General features: G+C 43.5%; 1 protein-coding gene across 1 annotated transcript in view; it reads right to left on the bottom strand.

Annotated features, from left to right (window-relative positions):
- Positions 1-23,165, bottom strand: part of cactin.L (cactin, spliceosome C complex subunit L homeolog) — a 30,229-nt gene that overhangs the window by 5,541 nt on the left and 1,523 nt on the right. Inside the window, exons 2-7 of the mRNA XM_018254045.2 lie at positions 20,833-21,256; positions 17,601-17,696; positions 14,747-14,892; positions 14,479-14,641; positions 10,729-10,843; positions 809-1,001 (exon numbers count right to left, since the gene is read on the bottom strand). Coding sequence (XP_018109534.1) covers positions 809-1,001; positions 10,729-10,843; positions 14,479-14,641; positions 14,747-14,892; positions 17,601-17,696; positions 20,833-21,256 — 1,137 coding nt within the window. The remainder of the gene's footprint in view (positions 1-808; positions 1,002-10,728; positions 10,844-14,478; positions 14,642-14,746; positions 14,893-17,600; positions 17,697-20,832; positions 21,257-23,165) is intronic.

Here is a 23,165-nt window from a genome sequence, read left to right as displayed (position 1 = left end):
AAGCGAAAAGCATTTTACCAGTTTTTTCTAAAGTGATAATGCTCAAATAAAATTGTAATAATTATAATGTTACCAATGTATTAAAAAAGGATCTTAATGGCTCCAGATTTAAATGGGTTGCACCATTTTTTAAAAAATACAATATATTGTAAATCATTGTGGTAACTGTCACAGATATGGCAAATTGGAATGATTATTTGAAGAGGAAATTTTCATCAGAAGCTTCAGGTGACCCCCACCCCATATACATACAGATAAAGAAATAGATGTCCCTTTTACCTTAACGAATTTATGGAAATGCAAAAAAAAAAAAAGAAGATATAGGTTAATGCATTCAGTTAAGTATTATGATATGTTTTATAGTCATTACACAACTCCGATACAGTTTAGCTTACATACTGTATTTGTGTGAGGACATTTTATGAACCTAATTGATTGCAGGGCTTACTCTCACGGCATTATATGTGTGAACAATAAGACACAAGGGGTTGCAAAATAAATCTTGTTTTCTGGGAAAAAAAATTGTTATCCCAGGAAAATTGGGTCATAGGGATGATGAGACTGGACTGTCAGTTGACAATCGAAGCGAAACATGCTGGGTCTACAAGAATCATGGTCATGACTGTGAAAGCTTTAAACAATTTTAAAAGTGAAATGTCTAAATTAACATTTAGATCATATGTTTTCATGGTCCTCTAAGCCCTCTGCGTTAACTTCACTGTCAGTATGAGGAAAACGTCCAAGTTAAGTATTTAAGTACCACCCTAGTTCATTTGTTAATTCAAACTGTAATTTTATTTCATTTTACCTGGCTCTTGCCATGTATGCCCGAAGCTGCTGCAAAAGACTCTCCCAATATCCTATGTCAAGATTGGGACCTCCAGTCCTAATCCTGCTCTCAATCCCTTGGGAAATAACTTGCAGCTGGTTGTAAGTCTTTCCTTTAAATACAGTCTGTACATCTGTACTGACAGAGGCATTCACCCCTTCTCTTCTTTCCCCTGTGCAAAGAATTAGTTGTCATTTATTACGGTATCTGGCAAACCAAAGAAAGTCCCATACACATGTCATTACACGGACCACTTAAAAGCTACATGTGCTGCTTGTAATAGACTTTATTCGCGTTATCCAAGCGTTATTAGCCTAAGCATTCTGTATGAATTTTCTTCCTTTGTGAACGAGGATACGCTTACAGTGGAGGCAAGAAAATAGTGTGAGTGTGAGAGTGTGTGTGTGAGTGTGTGAGTGTGTGTGTGTCTGTGTAAAAGTTTGGGAACCCCTCTTAATTCTTTGGAGTTTTCTTTATCATTGGCTGAGCTTTCAGTAGCAAATTTCTTTTAATATATAATATGACTAATGGAAACAGTAGTATTTCAGCAGTGACAACATTTATTGAAATAAATGGAAAATATGCATCATAAAATTAGACAGGTGCATATATATGGGCACCCCAACAGAGGTACATCAATACTTAGTTGAGCCTCCTTTTGCATGTGTAACAAATGTAACAAACTCTAGACGCCTCTTATAGCCTTTGATGAGTGTCTGGATGGCGGTATTTTTGACCATTCGTCCATACAAAATCTCTCCAGTACAGTTAAATTTGATGGCTGCCAAGCATGGACAGCCTGCTCCAAATCATCCCATAGATTTCCAATGATATTCAAGCCGGGGGGACTGTGACGGCCATTGCAGAATATTGTACTTCTCCCCTCTACATAAATGCCTCTGTAGATTTGAAGTGTGTTTAGGGTTATTGTCTATTTGGAAATACAACCCCTGCGTAACTTTAACTTTGTGACTGATGCTTTAACATTACCCTTAATAATTTGTTGATATTGGGTTTATTTCATCCGACCCTAGACTTTAACAAGGGCCCCAGTCCCTGAACTAGCCACACAACCCCATAGCATGATGGAACCTCCACCAAATTTGACAGAAGGTAGCAGGTGTTTTTCTTGGACTGCGTTGTTCTGCTGCCATGCAAAGCTCTTTTTGTTATGACCAAATAACTAAATTTTTGTCTCATTAGCCCAAAGCACTTTGTTCCAAAATGACTGTAGCTTGTCTAAATGAGCTATTGCATACAAGCCACAGTTTGTGGCGTGAGTGCAAAAAGGGCTTCTTTCTCATCACCCTGCCATACAGATGTTCTTTGTGCAAATTGTGCTGAATTGTAGAACTATGTACAGATACACCATCTGCAGCAAGATGTACTTGCAGGTCTTTGGAGATGATCTTTGGGTTGTCTCTAACCATTCATACAATCCTCCACATATGCCGCTCTGTGTTTTTCTTGGCCTTTAATTTCCGGATTACATTCCTTACAGTTGAAACGGACAGTTTAAACCTCTGAGATAGCTTTTTGTAGCCTTCCCCTAAACCATGATACTGAACAATCTCTTTGTTTTCAGATCTTTTGAGAGTTACTTTGAGGATCCCATGCAGTCACTCTTCAGAGGAGAGTCAAACAGAAGCACAACTTGCAATTGGCCACCTTAAATACCTTTTCTGATGATTGGACACACCTGCCTATGAATTTCAAGGCTTAATGAGCTAATCCAAACAATTTGGTGTTGCCAGTAATCAATATTGAGCAGTTACATGCATTCAAATTAGCAAAATTACAAGGGTACCCAGATTTTGCACAGCCAGTTTTTCACATTTGATTTAATTTCATACAATTGAATACTGCTTCACTAAAAATCTTTGTTCACCAGTACTCAAGATGTTCCTGGGAAATGAAATACCACTGTTATCTTTTTTTGTTTGTAAATTATTATTCAGGCTGAGAGGAGTTCCCAAACTTTTTCATATGACTAAGACTATAACGCAGTGTCAATACTAGATTAATTATGACCCTCCAATGCAAAGGACTGAGGGGACAAATTACTTGCCTGAATCTTTACATTAAAATAAACTACTTAATATAATAATGCAGTGGCTCTCAACAAGCACTAGTCATACATGTAAATTGGACATTTAACAAGAACACTGGAAGTTATACCTTAGCAGCAGCTGAAAAGCGTGAATTCACTTTTCCTTATTCTTACCCCACCATCTCTGCAGATCATTCATTAGGTGAGCAGCAGCACAAGAGTGTTTCGTGACTGCAGATCAATGTCAATAACCTGCCTTAAAGCAGTAGTATTGACAAAAATCAGGTTACTATTTCTGTTTTGTTGCCAGCTGTGAAGCATATAAAAAGGAGATTTTGTGTACTCACCGTTAAATTTCTCTCTCTTCAGTCGCTTGGGGGACACAGGGACAGTGGGTATAGCTGGAACCACTAGGAGGCAGGACACAATAAAAAAATAGAAACTTGATCCTTCGTCCTCCTGCTATACCCCTCCGCTGTAGGCAGAGACACACAGATCGTACCAAAGGAGAAACAGGAGGTTATTAATAATCAACAGAAAAACTGATAACTAATTACAAGAAGAACAGATGGTTGAGTCAACCAAGTCTGAAGCCAAGAGAAGGCTTCAGACTTGGTTGAGGGAAGCCCTGTGTCCCCCAAGCGACTGAAAAGAAAGAGATTTAACGGTGAGTACACAAAATCTCCTTTTCTCTAGGTCTGCTTAGGGGACACAGGGACAGTGGGGACGTACCAAAGTTGTCCCCTTAATGAAGGGCGGGAAGTAGAGGCCTACGTGGAACCAGCCACTGCAGCCTGAAGTACCTTCCTGCCGTAGCGGGTGTCAGATGCTACAAGGTGCCAAACTGGTAAAATTTGGCAAAAGTATGGATTGAAGTCCACGTTGCAGCCTTGCTCCGCTGAGGCTTGGTTTCGAAAAGCCCTGGACACATTGATTGAGTCTGGGGGAACCTGACCCTGTGATGAATAGGATCTCTGGATGGCCTGTTTTATCCAGCGGGATATGGTGGTCTTAGTAGTTGGTGTGCCTCGGAGAGGGCCTGAGGGAAGGATGAACAAGGAGTCCGATTGACAGATGTCTTCGACCTGGTGCAGGGCCCTAACGGGGTCGAGGGTCTGCAGTGCCACTTCCTTCGCATTGGAAAGGGATGGGCAGAAGGTTGGAATCGTAATTTCCTGGTTGAGGTGGAAAGTGGAAATCACCTTGGGAAGAAAGAGGGAGAAGTATGAAGTACTGCCCTGTCGTCGTGGAAGGTCAACAGAGGAGACCTACAAGGAGAGGGCAGAGATCTCAGATACTCTCCGTGCTGAGGCAATAGCTAGCAGAAAATAACAGTTTTCCATGTGAGCCACTGAAGTGGAATAGAATCCATGGGCTCAAAGGGTGCGTGTTGCAGGGCACGTAGGACTAGAGTTAAATCCCAATTGGGCACCTGTGAAAGTACCGGGGGGCTTTATGTGGGCCATTCCCTGAAGAAAAATCTTAACATCGGGGAGCAAGGTTAGACGTCTTTGGAACAGGATGGAAGTGCCGAAAACTGAGATTTCAGCGATCCGAGGGACATGTCTAGGGACAGTCCCTCCTGTATAAAGACCAGAAGGTGTGGAGTGGAAAACTTCAGTGAATTGAAACCATTACGTTGGCACCACCAATGGTAAGTGGACCAGACCCGATGGTACGTCTTGGCGGAGACCGGTTTGCGGGCTACACGCATGGTAGAATGACAGCATCAGAGAACCCCTTCCGTCTCAGGATCGCAGTTTCAGTAGCCACGCCATCAAATTCAGGTTGGCAGGACAGGGGTGAAGGATTATACCCTGAGAGAGAAGGTCCAGGATGAGAGGCCAAGGTTCCTCTACTGAGAGATGTACTAGATCCAAGATCGACAGGGCCATGTTGGAGCTATGAGGATGAGAGTAGTGTGTTCTCTCTGAAGCTTCTTGATCGTTCTTGGAACGAACGCAAGATGGAAGCCCCAGGGAGAGGGGAGGGCGTCTGCCGCCAAAGGGTCCCTGGACCTTGCAAGAAGAGAGGAACTTTACAATTTTGAAGTGATCGACCTCTGGCGTCCCCCATCTTTGAGTGATCTTGTGGAAGATGTTGTCCTTTAGAGGCCACTCGCAGGGATCGAGGGATTGTCTGCTGAGATAATCTGCTTCCCAGTTTAAGAGACCTGGAATGAAGATGGCTGACAGGCGAGTCGGATTGCCCGTATCTCAAGAAGGTTGATGTGAAGACATCGTTCCGATAGAGACCAGAGACCCTGCGCTGACCGACCCTCTGCACTGCTCATATACTGATGCACTGCTCCCCAACCGGAGAGGCTTGCATCTGTTGTGAGCAGTCGCCACGAGGGTCCGTAGATGCTGGATCTTGTCACTGGGACAGTTTGTGTCTGGGTGTTGAACTGCATCCAGAGGAAGACCATGGATTGGCTCAGGGTTAACGAGGACTTGTCCAGGTTGATGAACCAACCTAACTCCTGTAACCGAACCATGGTGAAGTGCAACGCCTGCTGGGCCACTGCGAAGGAAGGTGCCTTGATCAGATCATCCAGATAAGGAGTTATGGAGATCCCCCTGGTGCCGATTAGAGCAGTGGCCATCGACATGATCTTGGTAAAGACACGAAAGGGCCGAAGTCAGGCCAAGGGGAAGGGCCGTGAGTTGGAAGTGCCGATTTTGGAAGGCAAATCGCAAGAATCTCTGATGGGGACAGAAAATTGGGACATGAAGGTAGGCGTCCTTTGTGTCCAGAGTAACCAGGAAGTGGCCGCGATGACAGACCTGAGGGATTCCAACTTGAACTTTCGCAATCATATGAAAGTATGTAGATTCTTGAGGTCCAGGATTGGCCGAACAGATCCATCCTTCTTGGGAACTACAAACAAGTTTGAGTAATAGACTCCGAATCTCTCCTCAGTCGGAACATGGATGATGACCTCTGAACGGATAAGCTTGCCAATCTCGTCGTGCAGCGCCTGAGCCTTTTGATGCCCCTGAGGATATCTGGACACGAAGAACCGGCGGGAGAGAAGTGAATTCTAGGTGGTAGCCCTGACTCACGACCTTGTGTACCCAGGCATCTTGAGTCAGATTCTTCCAGGAGTCGGCAAACCTGCAAAGTCTACCCCCTACGGCTAAGTCGCTGGAGGGAAGAAGGGGCGAGTAATGCAGACGTGGGCTTGCTGGGCAGCTTGGGACTACCAGGATGGCCTGGACCTTCCACTGAAGCGTCCTCTGCAGGTGGTGGAGTGTCATGAGAGACTTTTTTGAAGACAAGTCTGCGGTACACAGTTTCATCCAGAGAGATCTGCGAACCGATACCGACAAGTCAACTGACGTTCTGCTAATCACCTGTAGCGCATCGAGGGAGGCTTAACATAGGTCATTAGCCTCCTTGATTTGTGAGGCCAAATGAGCGAGTTCTTCACAGGGGACCCCTGTGGCAATCGCTCGGCATAAGGCGTCCGACCAAGTTTGGATGGCTCTACTTACCCAAGCCAAGTCTAGAACCGGCCAGAGGGAGGTACGTGAAGCAGAGAAGGGGGAACTTAGAATGCCCTCAAGCTTCTTGCCATGGAGTCCTTGAAGGAGGCTGCATCAGGAACTGGTAAGGCAGTGTCCTTAGATAGTCGAGAGACAGGCACGTCCACTGAAGGTGGGGAGGTCCACTTTTCCGTTAGATCCTGTGGAAAAGGATATAGTTTGTGAAAACGGCAGTTAGCCTGGAAACCATTCCTGTTGGATAATTTGCTTGAGTTGAGCACGAGAGGGAAAGGAATGTGAGGACCTGCAGCGGCGCTTAAACAAGGAGGTACTGTAACTAGGTTCAGGCTCCTTTAAGTGAAGGGTCTCTAATAATGAAATGAGGGAATCAATGGCCTCGGAGGAGAGTTTGGGGGGATTCCTCTTCCTCTTGGTCGGAACTGTCAGATAGTTCACCATCAGACAGAGCCGGATCCTCCTCAGAGTCAGGCGGCAGGGATGAAGTAGTGATGGACTCCGCCTCACACTCATCCTCGGAAGGAGAGGGGGCTCTACATTTTGGAGGCTTAGGTCGAGGCTTATCTAGCCATGCTAGCAGTTTATCAAGGGAGAGAGCCAATTTAGGAATGCCAGTGTCAAGTTTAGATGCCTTAGAAAATGCCTCCCCAGGGTACTGCTGGGAGCAAAGCCTTGGAGGAGAGTAAAGCCTGATAAAGCAGTAATTACAAAGCCTGCTGCCCTGTGGCAATAGCTACAAAAAAAAAAACCACTGTGTCAGAAGTACTGCGCTGTTGTGTTCTTAGAAAAATCAGGGGGGGGGCTGCTCTGCAGAGAAGCTGGGGAAGAATTCTCCCCAGCGTGGTGAGTCTGCTAGTAATGGAACCTCCTCCAGAATCAATGGGAAGTAGCTGCCTGGGTACTCAAAGGAGAGTACCAAGATTGGCCCCTCCCCTAGCAGTGACTTATGGTGCAGACGCACGCCTTCGAAAAATGGCGCCTAAGGCATTGGCGCACACTTTTTGGGTTGCGCACAGGGTGCACGTACAGTAAGTGCAAAATCTGCCACAGCCGTTGCCTCCCAAGGTAGAGTGATAGACAGCCTCGGTGAAGTCTCTCGTAAAATAGTGGCGCACAACCGGTGCTAAGCCCACAATAACTCTCTTGCGCTGCTGACAGTGAGGACAGTAGGAAACACAAGTGCCATTCCCATTGCCTGTGTGTTTGGTGGAGGCTGATTAAAGGGGAAGGAAACCTCGTTGGCGCTAACCCCCCTCCCTCCTCCCCCCTGGCCTACCCCTCCCGCTGGGCAAATGCCCCTAACTTGTTACTTACCCTTCTGCGCAGGTCCAGTCCAGGGAGTTCACAGGCGACATCTTCTTCCACGCGATCTTCTTCCTCCTTTGACCGGCGCATGCGCAGTAGGATCGTTTCGCCGGTACGATCTACTGCGCATGCGCGTGACTTTTGGCGCATGCGCAGTAGATCCGTACCGGCGAAACGATCCTACTGCGCATGCGCCAAAACGCCGGTCAAAGGAGGAAGAAGATCGCGTGGAAGAAGATGTCGCCTGTGAACTCCCTGGACTGGACCTGCGCAAAAGGGTAAGTAACAAGTTAGGGGCATTTGCCCAGCGGGAGGGGTAGGCCAGGGGGGAGGAGGGAGGGGGGAGGGGGGTTAGCGCCGACGAGGTTTCCTTCCCCTTTAACATACTGCCTGGGTCTGAACTAGTGACCTGCAGGTTGCAACAAAGTCTCCTATACTGCTGTGTAAGGCAGATGGTTTGTGAAGAGGGGGAGGGTGCTCAGAGAGTGAATAGGCTGCTATTAAGGATATATGCTTACCTTAAATGAGCCACAGCAGGAGTTCCCAGACTATAGTGTAGGGATCCTTGGGGCATATAAGGAGGAATCATCCACAGGATGAACCTGGCTATACCTCAGCCCTGTGTCCCGGCCAGCGCATCCTCTCTCTGGACGTCAGAGGGAGGGAATCAATGCTGGATGGTCAGTGCAGAGCACAAGAGACCCCGGTGACATCCTGAAGTAATGGATCAGACTACTCAGTGTAGCTGTCCAGCTCCATGAAGGAATAGTAATGAAATAAAAATAAAAGAGCAAAACAAATATCTAGTATAGGTAAATCTAAAAAAATTAAAAAAAAAGTCTAAAAACAACTGGATTGCTGAGTAATCAATGAAGACGTTTCACTACTCATCCGAGCAGCTTCTGCAGTTCCAATGACCTGTGTGGGAAGTTCTCGTCATATAAACTTTTTCACTAATCCAATCACAATGGCACATTGTAACTCTTCAAAGAGGTGACATCTGAAGAAATTCACAGAGGTGTAGATTCTGTGTAGTTACTGTGATAGGATTATCCAACGTGTCATGCAACTCCTAGAAAGAGGTGTTACTTGTGAGAGTTGCATGAATGGACGTGTGAAGTGTTCTGAAACCGCCGGGGTACAGATGTTAGAACAGCATTGTATGTAGCAGACAGGTGGTGTCGAAGGCCCCCGCCTCTGTTTAGGGATGGTTTCTCCACCTTGACATGAATCGCCTCTTTCACGCCTCGTTCAAGAACCTTTTTTATAGACAGAAACATGGCTGTGCAATGGGTTCTCCAGTCTCTCCTATTGTAGCAAACCTGTACATGGAGGAAGTGGAAAGGAGGGCCTTACTTACTTTCCAGGGAACTACACCAAGTCATTGGTTCAGGTATGTGGATGAAACTTGGGTTAAAATCAGATCCAATGAAGTGGCGGCCTTTACAGAACACATTAACTCAGTGGACAATAACATCAAGTTCACAAGGGAAGATGTCCACGAGAACAAACTTGCCTTTTTGGACTGTTTGATATGCATCCAAGAGGGGGGTAACTTGAAGACGGAAGTATACAGGAAACCCACTCATACGGATCAATATCTGTTTGATTCCCACCATCCTCTGGAACACAAACTGGGTGTCATTAGAACTCTGCACCACAGGGCGGAAGTTGTGGCAACTGATACAGAGTCCAAAGACAAAGAGCAAAAACATCTTAGAGGAGCTTTGAAAGTGTGTGGCTACCCAGACTGGGCCTTTGTCAGAACAGCAGCAACCAAGCCCAACAGGAACACCAATAGAAATAACCGCCCGGAGAAACATAGTAGGCGAAACATAGTCATCCCATATGTAGCTGGAGTGTCTGAGAAACTCAGGAGGATTTTTAACAAAAACCACGTCCCTGTGTTTTTCAAACCTAGCAACACACTGAGACAAAAACTGGTACACCCAAAGGATCCAACCCCTAAAGAAAAACAAAGCAATGTGGTATACGGAGTCCAGTGTAGCGAGGAGTGCACAGACCTATTCATTGGGGAGACAAACCAATTGCTCACCAAGCAAATGGCTCAGCATAGGAGGGTGAACTCTACAGGGCAAAACTCAGCTGTCTTACTACACTTAAAAGACAAGGGACACTCCTTTGAATATAGCAAGGTCCAAATATTGGATAAAGAAGACCGCTGGTTTGAACGAGGCATGAAAGAGGCGATTCATGTCAAGGTGGAGAAACCATCCCTAAACAGAGGTGGGGGCCTTCGACGTCACCTGTCTGATACATACAATGCTGTTCTAACATCGGTACCCCGGCGGTTTCAGAACACTTCACACATCAATTCATGCAACTCTCACAAGTAACACCTCTTTCTAGGAGTTGCATGACACATTGGATAAACCTATCACAAACTATCTACACCTCTGTGAATTTCTTCAGATGTCACCTCTTTGAAGTGTTACAATGTGCCATTGTGATTGGATTAGTGAAGGAGTTTATATGCCGAGAACTTCCCACACCAGTCAGTTGAACTGAAGAAGCTGCTCGGATGAGTAGTGAAACGTCTTCATTGATTACTCAGCAAGTCCAGTTGTTTTTAGATTTACCAATACTAGATATACCATGACCTGGATGAATGAAAATCTTCATAGTCAGCAAAATAAATAGTAAAATACTCCTGAATGCAGGAGACGGTCCTAACCTCCTGAGGACACAATGAAACTGGGTGCCTCTGCCTACAGAGGAGGGGTATAGCAGGAGGAGGAGGGATCAAGTTTCTATTTTTGTTTTATTGTGTCCTGCCTCCTAGTGGTTCCAGCTATACCCCACTGTCCCAGTGTCCCCCAAGCAGACCTAGAGAAACCTTGTTTCCTGAAGAAATATTTTCATACTGTTACATAAGAGCAGCTTTGGGGGAAAAAAAAAGTTTCCTAGATTAAATGCTCTTCACATACATTTGACAAATTGTGCAGAATAACTCTTTGGCATCTGAGTCATTACATTATTATACAGTAACACTACAAATTTCTACTATGTTGTCTAACCTGGTCCCTTTCCAGAAGTTCCTAACTTGCGCAACTTGGAGATCTCATCCTCAGTGATGACAGTCATATCTCTCCAGAAATCCACATTTTTTCCCTGTTCTAGCTCCATATAGATCTGGAAAAAATGAAAGATTTAATGCAGTAGAGAGAAAAAAATATAATACTATAATAAATGTAAATATATTTCTCTGTCGTCTTAAGGGGACACAGGGAACGATGGGGTTAAGATCCTCCGGAGGCAGGACACTTGACTATTAATTTAAGTGGGTATGGCCATCAGGCTTACCCCCACACACACACCATACATTCCTATGCTGGCTGGACATGCAAGAGACAAAGTCTACGGTTAGCACTAGCAGACACCCGGGTGATACCCAAAACAGGGCTACCTGGTTTGCCACGGTTTACCCCCTACGAGGCGCAGCACTCCGGGGTAATTTCTCTAGCTTTGGCTATAACAATCATCCAGACGGTTCCTGCATTGTCTACCTCAATGCAGATGGTCTGGCCTGTGTGGGGGTAAGTGGCATGGGCCCTTCTTAAGGGACATTGCCTAAAGTTAAACTTGGCACACCTACTCCCTAACTGGCAGAAGGTAAGCCTGTGGCATTATTTTCCAAGTCAGGTGGGGGGGGAGGAGAAGTCGGCTCTGCAGCACAGGTTACATATTATCAAAAGAAAAAGGCACGCGTTTCATGCCTTTTGGCCACTTAATCATATGATTAAGTGCCCAAAAGGCACGAAACGCGTAAGGCATTTGGGATGTTGTTGTTCTAAATAAATACATTTTTTAACTACATCGTGGAGAGTGATCCAGTTTGTGCCAACCTTTATCATTTGATATTCTGTCACAGTGCCTTCCTGAGCTGAAGGCTTAAGGTGTGAGCACCTGGATCCCCCGATGCATTGGGTAAGTTAAACCCTCAAAAAATTTACAATTTGGAGCTTGAAGCACTATATAAATTATTTATGTATATAATCTCTATACAGGTTATATATTGGCCTGTGTCAATCGTCAGCAGAGGCAGAAGACAGCCAGTGCTTACAAAAGTTGTCCAGAAATCCTAGTGCCAACAGTACCGGAAGGCAGTGCACAGAACCAGGCTGGGACAACAGCCAAACCACCCCCTTCTCTCTGGACAGTGCAGCCTTCCCAGTCTCTGGCCTCCCTGCAGGCATTACTGGCCATTGCAGAATTTGGGCAAAGCCCTAGCTAAATTTGTCCACACACAGAGTGGTAAGTGCAAACAGGCAGAGGAGGAAAAAGGGTGACCCAGCCAACCCTTAGAAATCTGAGGAGTCATCTCCTGAACACCCCTCATCTCATTCAGAGGGTGAAGGTGCTTCATCCGCAAATGAAAATGAGCATCTGGAGGAGGGCAGATAACCTACATGATGTTGAAAGCATCAATCATTTAAATAAAAAAAAACAAAAAACCCCACAAAATCAGGCGGAAACATCCAGTTTAGTTTGTTTCCCAGAACAGGAACAATTACCCCATTTAATTCAGGATGAATGGCACTCGTCTGAGCACAAATTCAGGAGACTAAGAAATTCACCAAATCATACACCTCTTTGCCTAAGGAATTGACTGATAAATAGTCCAATTCCCCAGCAGTAGATGAGCCAGTGTCAAGGCTTCTAACTCTACCACTCTGCCAGTCACTGATGCAGATGTGTTTAAGGATCCTTCAGATAGGCTAGAGGGTTTCCTATAAGTTTTACATCTGCGGGGTCGACTCTGCGCCCCTTGCCTAGCTTCAGTTTGGTGCCCTAAGCCTTACATGGCATGGTCTGAATCATTATCAAGGTCATACCAGAGGGGATTCCCCAACAGGAACTGTTAACATCCGCACATTCAATTGCAGAGGCATCGAGTTATCTCTATGACACCACAATAGACAGATTACGGCACGCACTTCTGCATTATCCATACAGCACACAGAATGCTGTGGCTCATAAGTTGGGAGGAAGCAGCGCTGGCAGAGGCCAGACAGATTCTGCACTGGGCAGATATCAACCTTGTCAAGTTGTAGGGAATACACATCCCAGGACTGTCCAACATGAAAGTGGATTTCCTCATTCGGATTCAGCTATATCCGGGGGAAAGGGAGCTTCACCTAGAAGCATTCAATATCATTGGGGACAGCCAAGCATAGATCTAATGGCTTCCAGATCCAATTGCAAGGTAGCAAGATTTTTGAGCGTTACCGAGAGCCAATAGCAGCAAGGGTGGACGCCATCACACAGCATTGGCACTTCGACCCAGCAAACACCTTTCCCCCACTCCCCATGTTACCTCAACAGATTAAGCAGTCTCGAGTGACAGTGATAGTAGTGGTTCCGTTCTGGCTGCGGAGGACCTGGTCCTTGATTCCTTCAGGAGTTGTCAGCGAGACTGCTGGTCCGGCTGGTGTCCAGACCAGACCTTCCTCAACAGGGGCCAAAAGTACATCTCAATCCCAGACTATTCGCTTGACAGGATGGCTGTTGAGGCATCCATATGGCGGAGTCGAGGACTAACGGAAGAGGTTATTGCCACTATGTTGAAAGCTCGTAAGCCTTCATCATTTGAAATCATATCGGAGGATGTGGCATTAGTATTTCAAGGGGTGTAAACTTAGCTTTCTCAAACTGCAAGTACCGGCCCTGTCAGTCTGTTGCAGTCTCGAATGAATGAGGACGTTAATCGAGATTAACGAATGAGGATGTAATACGCTCATCTTACAAGGAGTGGCCCACATCGCTGCTCCGTTCCGACATCTGTACTACGCACAGTTCTGAGTTTTCTACCCAGGGTGGTATCCGCATCCCAAGCGAACCAAGAGATTGTTGTTCCTTCACTATGTCCGGAATCTAAAAATGACAAGGAACGCGGACTACGCTAGCTACTGTATATATAGTCAGGGCTCTACGGTGGTACATAGGATCGTCGAAATCCTTCTGAACATCAGTTTCTGTTTGTTCTTCCATCTGGCCCTCGCAGGGGTCAGGTAGCCTCTAAAGCACCCATATCTAGATGGATTAAAGAGTAAATCATTCAAGCCCCCGTGCAAAGAGAAGAGCACCACCTGAAGGAATCAAAGCCCACTTCTCTAGGGTGGTGGGAGCTTCCTGGGCATGGTGTAACGCAGCTTCCTTGAAACAGATTGTAGAGTGCCCACCTGGCCATCTGTTCACACGTTTACAAATTCTACAGGGTTGACACATTGCCTCCAGCGAGGACTCCCCAAGGCAGAAGGTGTTACAATCCGTACTTAAATAAAAATACAAACAATCGACTAAGCGTGCTCCCACCCTGCTGTAGTTGGGACTGCTTTTTTTAAGTCCCCATCGTTCCGTGTGTCCCCCTAAGACGACAGAGAAAACAAGATTTTGTCACCGGTTAAATCTGTTTCTCTTGTTGAAAGGGGGACACGGGGCTTCCCGCCCTTAGGCGAGCTACTGTTTGGTTGCTTACTATATAACCCTCAGGTTAACAGTTCTACCTGTTAAGGTTAAAGTTTCCGTTCGCAGCTTTGGAACAAACTGAATAGGAATGTATGGTGTGGGGGGGGGGTAAGCCTGATGGCCACGCTCCCACTTAAATTAATATTCAAGTGTCCTGCCCCTGGAGGATGAACTTAACCCCATCGTTCCCTGTGTCCCCCTTTCGACTACAGAGAAACAGATGTAATGGGGAGTATCAAAAATCTTGTTTTAGCAACATTACTAGCCTCCCACAAAATAACTGAATTTAAGCAACCTACTTGAATATCTTCTAGCAAATCTTCCAGGTCAGAAACCGTAAGCCCATTCAAAAATGTATAGGGTTCATGCATTTCCACAGCAAGGTCATCATCTTCTGCACTGATGTACTTTGCTAACAGGTCTATTGGTTTTGCACGGCCATCCCGGATGCGGATTTTCGATCTAACAAATGTACAGACATCAAAATTCCATGAAATGGACCATTTTTAAAACAGCATAATATTGGTTACAATAAGGTGGCAATTGTCAACACTGAAATAGACTTACCGGAGCTTGGCTTGTTGCAGATGGAAGTTGTCTTCCTGCTCTTCCCATGTTTTGAAGTGTTCTGCCTCCTTTTCTCTTTGCAGCATCTCTAACTCTTGCTCTCTCATAGTCTTTTCACGTTCACGCTCCAAACGGAGTTGTTTCACCTTATATATAAATATAAAAGAACCACAGAATGGAGATATGTATACAGTAATTATATATTCATAACAAAAACTGTTGAAGTAATAATTACCTCTTTTATATAATACATTAACACTTTAAGTGCCACAGTTCATAGAATCTGTGGATAAAAGTTCTGAAGATTCTCCGATCTACAGCAGATCTTTCCTAGATACTCACTTTGTCGCATCCCAAGGCAACAAGCAGAGCGAAAGATCAAGTGGCACAGGTTCGTGATCACCTAGGGGCCCCAAGGCAGTAACAGACACGTGAAAACCCCACCTGTGTCCTGCTGCTGCCCACACTACCTAGACCCCCCCCCAGAGCCACCCACTCAAGAGACCTGCACAGAAGAGGACCCCTCTGGTTTCTGGATCCCTTCTGCTTCTCCTCCGGATTTCCAGCCTGTTTGTCCCCATGTTAGTGCCACACACTCACAAACACACACTTTTTACACCAATATACTTTTTTTGGGGGGATTGTGGGTTTTCACTCACACATACTTGCACACATGCACATAACACGAAATTTGCCAACTGTACACACAGACTATTTTGTGGCTTTTTTTCTTTATCGCGTCTGGGTTTTTTTTTTGCCTAAAAAAAGTTTTATTGCCATGGAGAAAAGCTTATTTGCTTATTTTGGTGATTTATATTTACATTTTTGGTGATTTTGTTGCATTTTAAGCTCTGTGTAGGCGTTGTTCACTTGTTTCTGTCCATAAAACCTGTTTGACCAAGCTGAAATATTCAAACTGTGATTCTAACTGCTGATTACACTAGACAAAAAACAGATTTTTTTTGTGGTTTTATTGGATTGTAGTGATTTCATTGCTTTTCGTACTGTTCTGTTACTTTGTTTTGCCCCTGGAAATGCTGACTGCTATATATCCATTTGGGGGCCCCTGTGCACCATATAGTTTAGTATCTATGCATATTGGGCATCAAAGTGTTCAGTAGACTCATGTTCATATTTAGGATGTTTTATGTGGATATGTTACGAAATGTGGGGCATATAATGGGGGTAAATTGCAAGCTTTGTAAAGATTTTCAGAAATTGCATAAGAACAGCTATGTTCAACATAGCTTTAAAGTTTGGTAGATTGCAATAGAAAGACATATTTACCCATTTTGGGTGTCAGAATGTGTACTTTCCAAAAATATATGATTTTCTAGGGTCTCCCTACTATTAGGGGTCTTATGGCACATAATACACATACATGCTTGTATTGCAGCAGCCAGTGTCAGTCGTGAAAATGTATTTGCACTGTTTGCATTTGGGGGTCTCTGCACACCACAAAGTCTGATAAATAAATTCATATTGGGCATCAAACTGTTCAGTAGAATGCTGGCATTCATATTTAGGATGTTTTCTCTTGGTTCCTAATGCTATTTGAGAGATAAGATACTAGAATGTGCAAGCTTTGAGGCGATTTTCAGGTATTTCATCAAAACCGATAATTTTGGTAAAGCATTGCGAGTAGAAAGACATGGTTACCCATTTTGGATTTGGCTGAATGTGTACTTTCCAAAAATAAATGGTTTTGGGGGTCAATGTATTTTTTTTGTGGTTTTTACCCCTCAAAAAAATTCAGTAAATGCACTGATTTTTCAGTAATTGAAGTGAACTCTGGGGCAATTTGTATGTGCTAACTTCATTTTGGGATCTCTAAGTGCCAGATACTGGTAATCCTATGCACAATGGGAATGAAACATATTTAGGATGTTTTCTTTTGGTACCTATTGCTATGAGGAAGATAACATGCAAGAAAGTAGAAGCCTTGAGGTGATTTTCAGGTATTTCATCAAAACCGAAAATTTTGGGAACATGTTGTGAATAGAAAGACATGGTTACCCGTTTTGAATTCATGTGCACTTTTTTGGGGGTGGGAGGGTGTCAACATTTTTTTTTGTTTTACCCCACAAAAACACAGTAAATGTGACCTCCAGGACAATTTGTCTGGCTAACTTCCTTTTTGGTCCATAAACGCCAGATACTTTGGTAATCTTATGCACAATGGGCATGAAACTGTTCAGTGGACCCCTGGCATACATATTTAGGATGTTTTCACTTGGTAATCATTGCAATGTAGGAGATACAAACTTGCAAATTGTAAGTTTTGAGGCGATTTTTCAAAATTTTCATAATTTTTTATAGCAACCACGAAGTTCTAAAAAGCTTTGATGTTTGGTAATTCGGAGTAGAAAGACATCGTTACCTATTTTGGATTCAACATATTCTGTACTTTTCAAAAATATATGGTTTGCTGGTGTAAACCTACTGCTTGTGATTTATTGGCTTTGGAATCCAAATTATGACATTCTACTGCAGTGCTTTGAAATTCAGTAATTTACTGCTGGGAGTTTTTGATCTATAGAGTCAGAAAATCTTTTTAAAACTATACATATCTGGTATTGGATCGTTACACTTGAGGCTTTCCAAATCAGTTGACTTTTTGTGCATAAAATAAAATATTTTTCTGGTATAAATCCCTATATTGTGAAAAATGGCAATTTTTCTAATTTTTGTATTTAGAGCTCTAAATCTTGTTCCAGAAGTGGAAATAAAAAAAACTCAGGCAGATTTAGAAAGTTCAGGTTTTCCCGAAATCAGCAGTAATCCTTTTATGTATCACCACTACAAATGAATCCAGGGACTAGTCCAATCATTAACATTATTAATAACAGTTTACCTTTTGCAGTTCTAAACGATTGTCTTCTTGGATATGTTTATTTCTTTCTTTCAGATCTTTCTCTGTAAGGTGACCGATTCCTTTCTTATCTAATGCCTGTTGAGAGAAATAATTTTAAGTGATCAATTGTTATACTATATGAATGGTATGTTTGAATATTTATTGTTTGCTATTCAAGACCCACTATGGATTTCAACAGTAGCGTATGACAGACTTTTTAAAAATGACAAAAACTTTTAAACCCCCCCACACACACACACACACTTTTGCTTTTTGTTGTTTCAGTCAGCTCTCTCCAGTGCTGTTGAACTAGATGCACAGGCAGATATAAGGAAAAGCCAAAAGAACTTAAGGTTCTGTTGGTCCACTAAATCACTGTATCAGAAAAAAAGTTGTGTATAAATGCCAATGCATTGTTGTAATAAAAAAAGGATAAGATTATTTTTCTTGTAAAAAGGATGGTGTAGACCAGGGCTGTCAACTGGCGACCCCTGCCCCTTCTGTGGCCCCCTACATGCTGTGTCTGTTTACCATATGTAAAATTTAAATGGTATCACTACAGAGATTAACTGGCCCCTGCATTGATAAACCTCAAATTCAGACTGTAATCCCCTGTATTGTTCACACCTGTGATCCCCCCTACATTGTTCACACTTGTGACACCTCTATTGTTTATATTCTAAAGGCCTGTACTGTTCACACCGGAGACCCAGGCTGAAACTGCCCACCTGTTCACACTTTATTCAAAATGCTAATGGGGCACCAGCACTTTGTCACTGTATGTAATACATATTAGAATGATAGGTTTCCCGGTCTCCTGCTCTGTTCTGCCTTTCCTCTCTGTGTGCCATTCTCTGCTTACTCAGTGCTGCTTGGGTGTGCTATTCTCTGCTTGCCCAGTGCTGTTTGGGTGTGCCATTCTCTGCTTGCCCAGTGCTGCTTGTGTGTGCCATTCTCTGCTTGTGTGTGCCATTCTCTGCATGCCCAGCGCCGCTTGTGGGGGCCCCATTCTCTTGCTTGACCAGTGCTGCTTGTGTGTGCCCCATTCTCTTGCTTGACCAGTGCTGCTTGTGTGTGCCCCATTCTCTTGCTTGCCCAGTGCTGCTTGGGTGTGCCATTCTCTGCTTGCCCAGTGCTGCTTGGGTGTGTCATTCTCTGCTTGCCCAGTGCTGCCTGTGTGTGCCATTCTCTGCTTGGCCAGTGCTGCCTGTGTGTGCCATTCTCTGCTTTCCCAGTGCTGCCTGTGTGTGCCATTCTCTGCTTTCCCAGTGCTGCTTGTGTGTGCCATTCTCTGCTTTCCCAGTGCTGCTTGTGTGTGCCATTCTCTGCTTTCCCAGTGCTGCTTGCCCTACGCTACCTGTGGAATGTAAGCCTGTTAAGGGATTGTTCTTGGGGTTTAGCATTTAGAAATTGTTGTAAAGGGCCCCTAAGGTGTTTAATCATGTGTTGAGGGGTTGTTGTATTATCCACAGGGGAGGAGGAGGAATATCGATCTAATGGTATGTTTTAACATGACAAATTTTTTACATCAGTGATGAGGGATTTCCCTGCAGTGAGCACCAACCATTTGATCTTTTTGGTGTGCTACCACCGTTAATGTGGATATGATCTTAAAAGTTCTTGTGGTAACATGGGTGTGGTTTATAGTAGGTGTGTTTTAAAAGGGGGAGTGGCCAACACTGACTTCCATTATCGGCCCTCCACCACATAGGCCAGTAAAATTTTGGCCCTCTGTACCACAGAATTGGACAGAACTGGTGTAGACCAATGTTACTCAAAGTTTAGCTGCCCTTTAAACTTGTGACAAATAAGGAAAAAAGTACAGCAGTAATACATTCAGAACACTGTGCCTAAAAGATATGTATGAATCTTTATTAACAGGGTTGAAATTGAAGTGCATGCTGCTTTAGAGCTTCACTATCACCATAAGAAAGAACTGCTAATCAGTGATATTTGTGTTTTGTACCCAAAGCCCCAGTGAAATCTTGATGCTTAAAGGATAACTAAATCTTAACCAAAGACATAGGCTTGAAATTGTGTACATTTTGTTTTGGGCTTCTATACCAGCCCAAGGCAGCCACAGTCCTTTAGGAGGGAAGATCTGTGCCTCCAAAGATGCCCCAATAGCTCCCCATCTTCTGTTCTGCTTATTCACTGCACATGTTCTGTGCTGCTGTCACTTACTGAGCTTAGGAACCCACTGAAAATACACAGTTACCCATAGAATATAAAATGTCACAATATTAGGCTGATTAGTAATTAATACAAATAATTACTACATGGCAGCACAGAACCCAGTGCATCAGAATGTAATAATCAGCCTTGTAGCATCAGCTCATATTACAGGCCAACATTTTCTGCTTGATAATTTATGATGACCCCTAAGCTTCTCAACAGCTGCTCAAAGCCCACTGAGCATGCGAGTGTTGCAGACACTTTCCAAGATGGTGACCCCCTGTGACAAGTTTGAAGTCCTGGATCATAAGAATTTTTACCATATTCATTTTTAAGGTTTAGTTCTCCTTTAAAAGGGCAATAACCCCTCCCCCAGCTGTTCAATATGAGTTCAATGAATAGGTGTTCTGCTAAACATACATTTTGCAGGTACTCCATATTTAGTAATTGCAACATAAATATTTTGATTATAACTGCCCTCATTGTTGTGACTGTTTTCGTTATCTGTTTACTGGTAATCTATTTACATACCATGCAAAGACCTAATATGGAGCAGTTTCAACCATAGAGCTTTCATAATTAAAACAATATGCAAAAAGTTCAGTGCAAGCCCTATTCACTATTCATGTTGAATACTGCTCTTTTAAGTGCCATAATACCCTCCTGCACTTGCTTTTTGGTCATATGCATTCCATCCTTGCTCACTTTTATTACAGGATTACATTACCTCAATCACATTTTTTTGTAAACTCATTTTCTTTATCCCATAAACAAACCCCATCTATTACAATCTATATTATTCACAATGTTCCTATTACATAATATGCAATCCTGTAGAAACAGAGATTTGCTTTGTTTTACACAAATTGATCTGTTTGCCTATTCTTTTAAATCCATGTTAAATAAAGATTGATTTTTTAACTTAAAATAGAATGTTTTGGAATATATATTTTGTGTTTGATATAAGTGCCCTTTGAACGGGGGGGCCCTTTGGACATGCCTTATGGATTGCAGCATTTAAATGCTATTAGAACTTGTGACTTTGTTTCACACTAACCTTATTCCAGATAAAAGTACCTAGAAGGTTATTATCTCCAAATGGATTGTCTGTATTCGTATATCCCATGTACTCTTCCCCCCAGCCCATCTTTTCACGTTTCTTTCTCTCTTTTGCTTCCTTTTGGGCTAAACGTCGGGCTCTTTTTTCCTCTGGTGTTTCCATTGCCTTCATCATTTCTTTTTTCTGTTTTTTCTCTTCCTTCAAACTTAAATGTTCCTCTAAACTGAGACGTTGTTTATTTGCCTCCTTAGGGCTCCGGGACATTGCTGGTGATAAAGAGGCAAGAGAAGAAACAGAGCTTCTTGACCTAGATCGTTTCTTCTTCTGTTTGTTCTGTGGCTTCTGACGAGGAGGAGAACGTTTTCTTTCATGTCTTCTGTGCTCTCTCTTTTTGTTTTTTCCCCTCTCTCCAGAATGAGATCTGCAAAGCAATCCATCAAAATATTTTGTCAATTGTCAAAATAAATATTTTTTTCCTACAGTGGTGTGAAAAACTATTTGCCCCCTTCCTGATTTCTTATTCTTTTGCATGTTTGTCACACTTAAATGTTTCTGCTCATCAAAAACCGTTAACTATTAGTCAAAGATAACATAATTGAACACAAAATGCAGTTTTTAAATGAAGGTTTACGTTATTAATGGAGAAAAAAACCTCCAAATCAACATGGGCCTGTGTGAAAAAGTGATTGCCCCCCTAGTTAAAAAATAACTTAACTGTGGTTTATCACACCTGAGTTCAATTTCTGTACTCACCCCCAGGCCTGATTACTGCCACACCTGTTTCAATCACTTAAATAGGAGCTACGTGACACAGAGAAGTAGACCAAAAGCACCTCAAAAGCTAGACATCATGCCAAGATCCAAAGAAATTCAGGAACAAATGAGAACAAAAGTAATTGAGATCTATCAGTCTGGTAAAGGTTATAAAGCCATTTCTAAAGCTTTGGGACTCCAGCGAACCACAGTGAGAGCCATTATCCACAAATGGCAAAAACATGGAACAGTGGTGAACCTTCCCAGGAGTGGCCGACCGACCAAAATTACCCCAAGAGCGCAGAGACAACTCAACCGAGAGGCCACAAAAGACCCCAGGACAACATCTAAAGAACTGCAGGCCTCACTTGCCTCAATTAAGGTCAGTGTTCACGACTCCACCATAAGAAAGAGACTGGGCAAAAACGGCCTGCATGGCAGATTTCCAAGGCGCAAACCACTTTTAAGCAAAAAGAACATTAAGGCTCGTCTCAATTTTGCTAAAAAACATCTCAATGATTGCCAAGACTTTTGGGAAAATACCTTGTGGACCGACGAGACAAAAGTTGAACTTTTTGGAAGGTGCGCGTCCCGTTACATCTGGTGTAAAAGTAACACAGCATTTCAGAAAAAGAAAATCATACCAACAGTAAAATATGGTGGTGGTAGTGTGATGGTCTGGGGTTGTTTTGCTGCTTCAGGACCTGGAAGACTTGCTGTGATAGATGGAACCATGAATTCTACTGTCTACCAAAAAATCCTGAAGCAGAATGTCCGGCCATCTGTTCGTCAACTCAAGCTGAAGCGATCTTGGGTGCTGCAGCAGGACAATGACCCAAAAACACACCAGCAAATCCACCTCTGAATGGCTGAAGAAAAACAAAATGAAGACTTTGGAGTGGCCTAGTCAAAGTCCTGACCTGAATCCTATTGAGATGTTGTGGCATGACCTTAAAAAGGCGGTTCATGCTAGAAAACCCTCAAATAAAGCTGAATTACAACAATTCTGCAAAGATGAGTGGGCCAAAATTCCTCCAGAGCGCTGTAAAAGACTCGTTGCAAGTTATCGCAAACGCTTGATTGCAATTATTGCTGCTAAGGGTGGCCCAACCAGTTATTAGGTTCAGGGGGAAATTACTTTTTCACACAGGTTTGGATTTCTTTTCTCCCTAAATAATAAAAACCCTCATTTAAAAACTGTATTTTGTGTTTACTTGTGTTATCTTTGACTAATAGTTAAATGTGTTTGATGATCAGAAACATTTTGTGTGACAAACATGCAAAAGAATAAGAAATCAGGAAGGGGGCAAATAGTTTTTCACACCACTGTATGTATTTAATGAAAAATTACTTTAATGCCTAAAGCACAACAAAACCAGTTTTCAAGCGCACAACCACTGTAAAAAACACAAATCATGAAGGCAAAAAACATCTTCAAATTGTTCAAGGGACCTCTGCCATTGACTTCTACAGGACCTTGACATGTGCGGGCCGGCCCAATACCCATGGGACCTGCGGGTTTATCCACAGGTCAGGCAGTTTTAGGCCAACCTCGCCCCCCCTTCCGGGTCGTGGGC

This window comes from Xenopus laevis, chromosome 1L (genome assembly GCF_017654675.1).
Source record: "Xenopus laevis strain J_2021 chromosome 1L, Xenopus_laevis_v10.1, whole genome shotgun sequence".
Classification (NCBI taxonomy): domain Eukaryota; kingdom Metazoa; phylum Chordata; class Amphibia; order Anura; family Pipidae; genus Xenopus; species Xenopus laevis.
The sequence above is the reverse complement of the archived record's forward strand: the minus strand, read 5'-3'. Positions and strand labels throughout refer to the sequence as shown.